The following is an 11,624-nucleotide window of genomic DNA, read 5'->3' as shown; positions in this document are numbered from 1 at the left end:
ACGTTCTGAATTTTTTTTAAAATTGTTGTCACTAAAAGTTTGTTTCGGGTTGATAAAAAACACTTTGTTTTGGTGAATCGTACGTGAAATATCTTCTTCTTATTATTTTGTTTTTATGAACTTATTTTATTTATTCTATGTGGTAAAAATTTAATTTATTGTTTATGATTACACGCACAGAAAGAAAAAAAAAACTTGTGATAGGTATTTATATATAGAATATATATACTTTTTATATAAAAATCAACTCTCAAACTCTTGCACACCCTAATAACAAATTTAGTGTCAAAAGATTTGTTATGGAAATGTCCGTACAGCACATCATAAGGTCGATGATTATAAAAGTGGAGTCCAGTGGTAATGACTTTATTTTTATTTGAAAGCTGAAAATTCTAGAAAGAAATGAAGCTCTGCAACCAATCGACAGTGGCAGGCTTATATAAATTAATATGGTAAAATATTTTTTATTACAATTTTCAAATTTCAATTTAATATGTTTTAGTTTATACATTTTAATAAAACACGTCATTTTTTTTAATATATACAGAAACTATAAAAATATATTAGGGAGATTCCTCTCCTCATTCATTTTACTTTAAAATACTTTTTTAAGTTGGTATATTTTCACCTAAAAAAAAAAAAGTTGGTATATTTTCATTCATTTTATTTTTTAAATTCTTATAGTTTGAAATAAATTTTTAACTTTATATATTTATATATTTTAAATTATTTTAGTCTTTAAAATTTAATATATATTTTTTAGTTCTTATATTTGCAATTGTTTTAATCATTTTGGTTTATGTTGTTAATTTGTTTTATATATATATATATATATATATATATATATATATTAATGTGATAGAAGTATCATTTCAATTTTATATATTTTATGTTGAATTTATTTTGTTGAATTATTTTAAATTAAGTTTATTGACATTTTGTATTTTTTTTTTTTACTTTCACTTGTAACGTTCATTGTTAGGACACATTTTTTCATCCTCACAAAATTAAAAATATATATTATATTAACACAAGATAAATAAAATTACAAAAAAAAAAAGAACAATAACGATTAAAATAATTAAAAAGTTACATGTTTAGGAATTAAAAAAAATCTATTTTAAACTTTAGTAACTAAAAAAATTGATTTTAAATTATGAAAAATTAAAGATAAAATAAATAAAATTATATAAATAAAATATTTTAATCTTCATTTTAATTACCGAACCATGTATACCGCATAAGATTGAATGCGCTGGGAAGGAATCACTTCATGTACTTATAAATATAGTTGTGTTAAAATAATGTATAATAAGTGGTAATTTTAAATTTTAATTACATTCAGCGAGCATAAATTAAATTTTAATTATCAATTTTAAAATATTGTAAGAATTCACGATAGTTATATATATATATATAATATAACAGTAATATATATATATATATATAGTCTGGTTATCAATAATAATCGATAAACCCAAAACCGAAACAATGTATGATTGGGTGTAATTCAAGTTTGATTAAATTTAATGTTAATGGTTTTTAATAGCCATAGATGATATTAGATTAAAAAAAAAATAGTGAGATGATTGGAACAGGTAAATTATTTCATAGTTGTCTGACATGCACAAGAATGGACCGTTGAATACAACTCCCAGTTTCCTCATCTGTATAATCATTATTATTGCATTTGTGTTGCTTTTGACTTGAGGATAGTGATAACTAGAGACGATACCTCTTAGCAAAATTTGAAGGCCAAGTTAACGAGGAATTATGCATTAAAAAAGTTGCATGATCAACTATTTCCATTTAATAAACACATCATGATCCTTTGCGTCAACCAAGTGGTGTCTTTGGATACTGAGAGTTGAGAAAAGCTGTAAGCCTACCAATTATATATTACTCTTAATATAAATGTAGCTATAGTTAGTTGTTGCAAATTAAGTGGCGTGAAATTATATCTGTAGAAACTAAGTGCTTATACATACTGGATTTTAGTGATGTAATCCATCTTTTCAGTTTAAGTGGACACACTGCCCCTCCTCTGATATATAATATGATTGATCATGATAAATTAATTAAAAAGTTAAACAATGTGGAAGATTAATTATTAATGATTCGTCATTGTTTTAGGTCTTTGATTGATTGAGACATGAGAACCATCCTAGCCCGTTCTTTAACTTGTTTCTACATCCTATGTTTGAAAGTGGTGCTTCTTCATTTTCCACGATATTCAAAGACTAATTATCCGTGTGTGTTGTGGCTTATGACCAAGTGTATTGCTTTTATAACATGATATTATGCTAAAACCTATTTAATATCCTAATTTTACTAGAATTTTCTGTTAGAATAGTGGATTAAGCCTAACTCAACCCTACAAAACCGGCTTGTAAGGTGAGGGTTGCTTTCCACTTATATACTATTCAATTGCCTAATCTCTAGTCGATGTGGGACTTGGGTTTTTCCCAATACACCCCCTCACGTCCAGCACTATTGAGCTTGGTACGTGGATAAATGGTGGGTGGCCCTTTTTAATGATCTAGGATAGGCGGGACTTGGGTTTTTTTCCAATACACCCCCTCATGCCTATGAGGCATGCATCAATGGTGGGTGGCCCATTTAAAGTGGATCTAAATGGCTCTGATATCATGTTAGAATAGTGGATTAAGCCTAACTCAACCCTACAAAACCGGCTTGTAAGGTGAGGGTTGCTTTCCACTTATATACTATTCAATTGCCTAATCTCTAGTCGATGTGGGACTTGGGTTTTTCCCAATATTTTCTACACGTAAGCATTCGGCAAGTGGATTGTACAAGTGCTATTTGTTCTTCCAAATTAACTTATTGTTCTCAACTTCTTTGAATATAGGAAAGCCAAAATCTCTTCCCAATTTTGTAGGGACAAAAATTTCTCATAAACCCCTCCACTTTGAGACAATCTCCTACATTTCTTTCAGTCTACAATTGTTTACGAAATTTGTGGAGAAATATGTGACTATATTGTCCCTACATTCTGTTAGAAAAGAATGAAAAAAGTATTGTGTCATAAACTAGCTAATGTCGTGAAGTAATTAAATTTTAGTAAACTTATAGTATAATTTAAAATTCTGTTTATTTTTCAAGATTTATATAATATTGTGTCTAAATTCATGCATTTAAAAAATAAAAATATATTTGAATCTTATAAATAATGTCTGGAAGAAAATAAAAATATATATGTAACACATTACTCTAAAATCCACTTAATCACTCTTTATATAATGTACAAAAAATCAACTTGTTGATAAGTATTTATTTTTTTAACGATAAAAAATGGTTAATATATCAATAAAAATAAATAAATAATTGTTGTAAAAAAGAAAAAATAATAATTAACACTTATATATTATTATTTTTCCATATTCTTCTTGAATCCATGCAAATGATTGGGTTGAGATGTGGTCGAGAGTCTCTAGATTCTCCTGCTTCTTCCATCCACCTGAATCCTTTTGCTTTTGTGACTTCAATATCCATACTTTCTCTCTCATTCTCTTCTTGTCCATTCCTTTCACTTATAATCCTTTTTTCGTGGAAGTGGTTCTTAGGGTTGACAATGCTGATTGGTGTATATGAACCCACCTTCTAGTATATATTGCTTCTTGTGCTAAATAATTTTTTCTTCTGGTTTTGTTTTCTTTACATAACCTCTTGATTGATAGGTTTTTGAATACCCCTTTTACTCTTGGAAGCAGTAAACACGTTTATGTAACTAAATGACCAAATAAACGTGTTTACTGCTGCAGAAATTAGAAGAGTAAAAAATCCTCAACTTAGCTTCAAATTCTAATTGCATTATTAAACGCAGAAGATGTCGATTGAAATTGTTAATAATTAATTAAGTTGGCCCATCAGATTTAATAATAACATAAAATTAAACCACTAGCTAGGTGGGTGAGTTAACTGTACGTTTCCATAAATAATTTAATTACGTTACCCCATGAACATGAATACATCCCTTACTAATGAATCTCAGATTTTAATTATGGTAAATGTACCTTTGCAAAAAGCACCTGCATGCTGCTTTTAAAACATGATGTGATATGTCTAATGCTTGTTGTCCTGGGTTCTTTAGTTTCTTCTCCACCTTTCCCTTCTCTTTATAATTAAGTATTTAATCAAAATGATATATATATCAGAGGAATGAATGAACTATTAACCAGCTGTTCTAACCATGTGGATTAATTATTAGGTTAATTAATTGCATGATAATTAACCAATTAAACCTTTATATCGTGTCTTAGGAAAAAAAAAGAAAAAAAGAAGAAAACGTTTTAGCATTTTTTTTTCTCACGCCTCTATTTGACGCTTATTTGCAACCATTGATTTTACCTATTGTCTTTTTCAAACAAACTTTTTAATCCCTGATTATAAAAGATGTTGTATATGAAAAAAAAAGAGTGAATTTTATTCTTCTCTAAAAAAAACGAAGTAGGTCTTTAAATAACGTTTGAATAAAGAGACTAGCTAGCCCAAAGCAGGGTTTGGAAGTTACCAGAAAGCAATTAAGATCACATTTATTTCTGACTTTGAACAGCATATTGAGGAATATCTATTGACTGACTCATCCCAAAAGGAATGCTTTCCAGTCTCCATGGTTTTGGTTGGAACCAATCCCTTTAAACATTCAAATTAATAAAAGTTTGGTGAAATCATGAAATCTAATTCTCACGTCCCCTTCACGTTTCTTAATTTAGTAATTTCCATAGCAAGTAATGTTGGTTGATGGACACAACTTTCAAAATACTTCTTTTCTATGATATTTCTTTTTCCCCTTAAGTCATACGTAGAGACGACGACTATTTTATATGAACCTACCCAAAGATTGAAATAGAGGGAAGTTCAAACCTGGAGTGTTTTTACACATTAAGAGTGTTTCTTGAATGGTACTTTTATAAGTAATCTATTATATTTTAATTAGTGACTTCTTTTAAAGTAAGTTCATATGATTATGTTTCGGTCTAAAAGATTATTTCTAAAAAGACCAATCGGTAGTCCTAATTCAAAATATTAAGTGAGGGTTACCTATCGTTGTAGTCTTTATAAACTGTGGTTTTATGTCCACTCATCATGCATTTATGGATTTTGAGGTTTTTGGGATCTCTCGAGAAAATTCTTGGATGACGAACATTATGATTGAATTATCAAATATTATAATTAATAATGGAAACTTATGCCAATTAATGACAATTATTTAGACAAATACAGAATCTCTTCTGACTCGAATGTATTGTTTATCGAATAAACACCGATAAATTGTATCAAATTATGGGTGTGATAATGTTTTCTTTCATCACTTCCTAAGCGGTCATTGCATTGAGATAATCCTTTTTGAAGAGCACAAATTGCATTTTGTTTATTTTTATTAAGGCTTAATAAAATATAGATGGGAAAAAAAGTATAATTAAATCTTTCATTAATGATTAATTATTAATTGTAATATAAAAATAATCCTTTTCCTTGATTGATACATTTTCCGTGTACATACAAGTAAAAAATGACATAAAAAAATATATTTCAGTTAGTTGAAAAAAGTGCAATTTTGTAAATATTTACGGTTCGTATAAAATAAAAATTAAAAAAATCGTGTTTAAAAGCACTATAAAAGTACATACCTGTACAGTTGAGTATATACGCATCACCCATCATCACAAGTGCCGTGTGTAATCCCAGAAACACAAGTACTAATAAATAAGATAAGGTATCTATATCCTCATGATTTCTTTTGTGTATAAAAGAGGAAAAGAATAAAAAAAAAAATTGCAAAAGTATATTTCAACAATAAACTATGTCCATCCAATTAATTTCTCTAGGTGTGCGTCCAATTTCACAAACCCCACACCTCACTCATCATCATCATCATCATATATACCACCAAACACATCTCTAAGTTTCTGCTCTTTGTCTTTCCTTCTTTCTTTCTTTAAAGCCCCTCTCAAAGACACACATTTTGGTTTTGTGCTGCTAAGAAGGGGAAAATGGGAAGGAAGTGCTCACATTGTGGAAACATAGGGCATAATTCCAGGACCTGTGCATTTTTCAGAGCAACTTTTGTAGGAGTTCGCCTCTTCGGGGTTCAACTAGACATATCAAATTCTAATTCTTCTCTCACCATCAAGAAAAGCTTTAGCATGGATTCCTTGCCCTCATCATCCTCTCCATCGTCCTCATTTTCTTCCTCAAGAATATCCTCCATTGATGACCTTTCTGACAAAAACTCTATTGGCTATTTATCAGATTCAGATGGCCTCATTGTTCGACCACAAGACAGGAAGAAAGGTATGCTAGCTCACACTGAGATATATATTCATCCACGTACATTTCTCTCTTTGTCCTCTATAACTTAATGCTAAATGATATATTAATTACTTACTACTAATTTTAAGTTGTCTTGTAATACCCCTCTTAGCCCTCTATAATTAGCCAAGTCTATTAAACAATGATTGTAAGATTTGTCCTCAAACATGGATTGACTTGATGTTTAATAACTTAATTTTTATTTGTATTAAAATAATATTTAGTTAATAAAAGTTACGTTTTGAAACATAAATTACTCTTTGATCGTAGGTTTTAACATACAGCATAAATCATATTTATATCTCTCCATAATTATGTTTAATTGTTTTTATCTATTTTGTTTGAATTAACATTTTCTACCACTCATTTTTAGCATAGGAATGAGGAAGTTCAGTCTTTGTTGTTGTAGATTTGTTATCTACGAAAGTATGCAGCAACTTTTGTTAACTTTTGCTGGGAAAATTTTGATTCTTGTTAAAAGTACTATCTATTTTCTTCCTTGTGATGACTCATCCATCATTTTATTTATGTCTTTTATGTATTATAACAACTTTTGTGCTACAAATATAATAGGAGTACCATGGACAGAAGAAGAGCACCGAACATTCCTTGTTGGCCTTGAGAAGCTGGGAAAAGGTGACTGGAGGGGAATCTCTAGAAACTATGTGACTACAAGAACTCCAACACAAGTGGCTAGCCATGCTCAGAAGTACTTTATTCGGCTTGCAACCATGAATAAGAAAAAGAGACGTTCAAGTCTTTTTGACTTGGTACAGATTACCTGATCTTATATTAAACTGAATGATATACACTTAATTATTTCTTGTTTATATTGGAAAATAAGTCTTAAAATCAATTTCCTCTATGCCTTGTAATTGTTGGATATTAATCATGGCAGGCTGGTTTTAGCAACACAAATCAAATTAACAGCTCTAACTGCAAATCAGGTGATTTAGTTTCTACAAAATCCAAATGTGAAACTCACGAGAACGATGTCACCTTGTCACTTCTTCAACTAGAAACCAAATCAGATGAGAAGAAAGACAATGATAATTATTGTCAAGCTCAACCAACTGCAGAACATGCGATGTGGCTTCATTCTCAGGTGAAATCTTCGAATAATAATGCAGCAGTTGTTCCTGATCTGGAACTCACTCTTGCAGTGTCCAAAGGCAAGAATAAGGCCCTGGAACAAACTAAATCATCCCCAGATTCCTTCCTTCTTGGCCCAATTAGCGTGACTTGAACTGTGAAGGGTTGCACCCCCTTTATTTGTTGTCAAGTACTATCAATCAAAGAAAACACATTTTTCTTGTTGGTGTTAATCAATGTTAGTAATCATTAATCAAGCACTCTAATTAATCTTTGCAATCACATCCCTTGGTGGTTTATATATTATATAGAGAAATAACAAATATCTATTTGTATGACTACAAATTAATTCGGTCTGTTCAACGGAATTATTAATCAACTATGAAATTTGATATACTTTTTTGTTCGCAATTAATAGGAAAGTAATCGACTTCATTGATACCTTCCTACCGAATATAATATACCTATAGTGTATTAAAAGCTTGTTCTCAATGTATATAATGTAACAAGTTTAATCGATCACAGCAAGGTTCCTTTAGTGCTTTACTATGTCATTAACTCAAGATATTAGAGACAGCTGATGGAAAAAGGAAAAAAATTTCTACGTGATTGGATGAAAGTTTCGTTCGTTTCCTGAATTTTAGAACCATGTTTTTTTATAAAAAAAAAATATTTTTTCGGTTTAATTTAAAGCAAATTTGTATTCTGTTGATGAGAAGACTTTGGACTCCACTACCACTAGGGGTTGGAAAGGTGGCCGTCTAGCCTTTAAATATGCACCGGCTACAGTGTCACACTCGTATAAATTCTAGAAGTTTTTTTTTAATTGTTTGTCCCACCAATTTTCTCTGTAAACTTAATGTTATATCCTATATATATTTACTTTTTATCCCATCATTTATAATTTTCTTTTTCTTTTTCTTCATTTTCATTCACATAAGTTGTGACATTAAGTATACATGTATCGTTTTCTTTCTTTCTTCTTATATTTATAATTAAAACATACATCTTTTTTTTGGAATGTATGAGTAAGATAATGATAATGAAAAGATAATAATAAAGAAAGAGAGAGAAAAATGATAAATATGACAAATAATGTAAAGGAAAAAAAATAGGATTATAATTTTTTTTAATCATAATGATTTTTTCTTTCTTTGTTTCAGAAAAAACAATTGCCTCGGACACGTACATAAATTCGTTTCAGTGATGTATCATAGAAATTGCTTGGCAATCGATCCAAAGAGGAGCTAATTAACAAACTAATAAAAACCGTGTTATCATCAATTGCATCAAGGATCTTTAAAACAAGTTGATCCGATCTAAAATTCCTTAATTTCTATACTAGCATTTGATGGGTTGATTATGTGTATCAAATTTTTTAAATCAATAAAAAGTTGTGAATTAGATCAATATTTTTCATTAACATGCATGTAATATCTATATTATGATAGTTGAATTTCTGTTACACAAACTAACAAAAGCTATGTTAACGAAGGTTAATTCAATGTCCATTTGTTAATAAATGACTATTTTTTTTAGTATTCCAATACATGCATCTTGGAGTCAAGAAATGTCCCGCAACCACTACAACAAAATTTGTTATTAACGACAATTATTTAATGACAATAATTTAATTGCCTCCACATATAAAAATATTAATGGCTAATATATAATAGTCACTAAAAATGTATTTATATTACACTAAAGTTTACTATTAGCGACAATTATTTATTAGAAAAAGCTTAAGTCTCACATCGATTATAAGATAATTAAGTAGTGTATAAGTGAATAATAACTATCACCTTACAGGTTCATTTTATAGGGTTGACTCCTAATTCACTATTCTAAATTGGTATCAAATCACCCATTATTACTAAATTCAACAGTGTTATAAAACAATTAGAGAGCAACTTTCACCTTATAAATCTCACATTTCTTAAGAGACAAGACAATTAAAAAATATATAAATAAAAGACAACCCTCATATGAATTTAGAAAAGGAAATTATAGGAATAAATTATTTAAAGTAAAGGAGACAATTGAAAAAAAAACTTTTAATAGCTTTTAAAATGGCTACTAGAATTGCCACTAAAAAAATAAGTTTTTCCGACAATTTAGTAGATCTTTACCAGCATTTTATATAAATGCTGGTAATAGTATTAGCAACACTGGATACACCAGCCTTTATTTAAATGCTGGTAAAAAAAATAATGACCATTTATATGGCTGCTAAATAATAAATTAATTACCACAAAAAAATAATTTTGGTATAGTGAACATATATTAATTTTTGGTTAGACATTTTTTAGTCGGTGATTTTGTTTCCATATTAAATTCGAAGATTGTAGTATAACTAAGCACGTGTTTGGTATATATATATATATATATATATATATATATATATATATATATATATATATATATATATATATATATATATATATATATATATATATGTTAATTAGCATGCAGATGTTCTACTAGGTATTCTTCAACTAGAGAAGTTATAATGAGAGACTGTGGGACAAGAGCGTTTGTTTGAGGGAGAACGAGAAAACACACGCTAAACAACCTGTCAGATCGGATAATATAATTAGTGCACATCACATTATTTAGATGCATTAGAGTATCTGCAGTGAGGGTTGCTTATAAGCAATCTCCTGTACCACATCATGCCACATCGGCTCTTTTCAGTGTTTATGAATTGTTTAAATTTTAGCAAAATTACTTGTAGAAATTTGAGTACTTAAAAAAAATAAAAAAAAGCTGATGTGACATAATGTGGCACAGGAAATTGCTTATAAACAATCCTTAGGTTTGCTCCATTAATTCCTTTTCTTCTTTATACTTCACTCTTCAGATCCATTGAGTATCACGGCTACACAAGCCTTCACAACAAAGCATATGCCCCCCACAAAGTGAACAGACACATAATTTTAATTATGTTTTCATGTGTGAAAAATAAAATTAGCGGTATAGATTTTGCATGCATTTTACATGAGTGAGTTTTTAATATATAGTACGACAACATAGAAATTCTCGATGTATATAAAAATAATAAAAACTTGTTCGCGTGGTGACCTTTCATTTTAATGTAAAGAGAATTGGTACTCTAGCTGGTACTTTAACAAACTTAAATAAAGGAAGTTGATTTAGTTTTTCAATGTTTCAAGTAATCCAAAAAAGAAAATTCAAACGTCGCATCCTAAGTAATTAAAAAGACAAAGTAGCATTTCCCATAAAGCAAACATGTAAAACACGTGGCTTTAAGTCAATTAGTCAATTCTACATCTAGCTAGCTAGTTCTTTTTAATTGATTAGGCTTTCTGATGTTGACTTGAGAAAATCGTGTATCATATTGTCATATTGAGTAGTATATACTAGTACTACACACGAACAACAAGTGTAACGGTGTGTTAAGTGATGATTTTGGCATTTTCAACTAGATGCTTTCTTAATTTCGAAGCTTGGGAAAGTCAACAAAAAACTAGGTAAAATATTTGTGTCATGTGTCTATTCTTCCAATTCAACTTTAATCATACGGCAACAAGATCTCTTTTATTAATATATTGTGTCATGGAGATTCCCGCAATATATTTCGAGGTTTAGCAGTATCTGTACGTATGAGCTATGCAAATTTAAGGTTTTTATATATACGGTCGTGACCGTAGGTCCGTAGCCATTTTGACTAAAAATATATGTGAAGATAAGGATAGAATGAAAATGAAGATTGTCCACACAAGATTCTGAAGATCGATCGAGAATATGCCAATCAAACCCAGTAGGGGCCTTCGCTCTAGATGTACCTGTCACTTGCCTTTTGTGTCAAGTTAAAATCCTTTCATGGGCTGATCTATAGTCCATTTAATTAATTTCCTTATAAATTCATATCATATATTGAGTTTTAAGTCAATATTTAGTTTGACTCAGATAATATACATGCCTATGTGTATGTATATTCAAAAGGTGTTAATATGGGTAAATTATTCATGTTTCTGTTCCCTTAACTATGATTAAGGTTCGATCCAATATATAGTCTGAACAAAAAGTATCATTTTTACTGCTAAAATAGGCACATCATGAGAGGGAGGCATATCTCTTAGTTATACAAATATAAAAACAACATATTGACGTTGGAACTATTGCTTCTGATGAGAATTAAATCTTTGGCCATCAATTCAAAAGATTGAAAATCATTT

General features: G+C 29.4%; 1 protein-coding gene across 1 annotated transcript; it reads left to right on the top strand.

The window, feature by feature from the left end:
* Positions 1 to 5,838: 5,838 nt before the first annotated feature.
* On the top strand, positions 5,839 to 7,707 carry LOC109818879 (transcription factor MYBS3). Its single transcript, XM_020384415.3, has 3 exons — positions 5,839 to 6,315; positions 6,907 to 7,103; positions 7,232 to 7,707. The coding sequence occupies exons 1-3, from the start codon at positions 6,015 to 6,017 to the stop codon at positions 7,577 to 7,579; spliced, it is 846 nt and encodes a 281-aa protein (XP_020240004.1). The 5' UTR covers positions 5,839 to 6,014; the 3' UTR covers positions 7,580 to 7,707.
* Positions 7,708 to 11,624: the final 3,917 nt, after the last annotated feature.

This window comes from Cajanus cajan, chromosome 1 (genome assembly GCF_000230855.2).
Source record: "Cajanus cajan strain Asha chromosome 1, NIPB_CcT2T_4, whole genome shotgun sequence".
Taxonomy (NCBI): Eukaryota; Viridiplantae; Streptophyta; class Magnoliopsida; order Fabales; family Fabaceae; genus Cajanus; species Cajanus cajan.
Note: the sequence above shows the minus strand (reverse complement) of the source record. Positions and strands in the feature narration are given on the sequence as shown.

What these genes read in the sequence shown, in the direction of transcription:
- LOC109818879 (XM_020384415.3), top strand. Translation starts at nt 6,015, where the DNA reads ATGGGAAGGAAGTGCTCACATTGTGGAAACATAGGGCATAATTCCAGG. An exon ending in ACCACAAGACAGGAAGAAAG is followed by an intron (nt 6,316 to 6,906) that starts GTATGCTAGCTC and finishes CAAATATAATAG; the next exon opens with GAGTACCATGGACAGAAGAA. An exon ending in GTTCAAGTCTTTTTGACTTG is followed by an intron (nt 7,104 to 7,231) that starts GTACAGATTACC and finishes TAATCATGGCAG; the next exon opens with GCTGGTTTTAGCAACACAAA.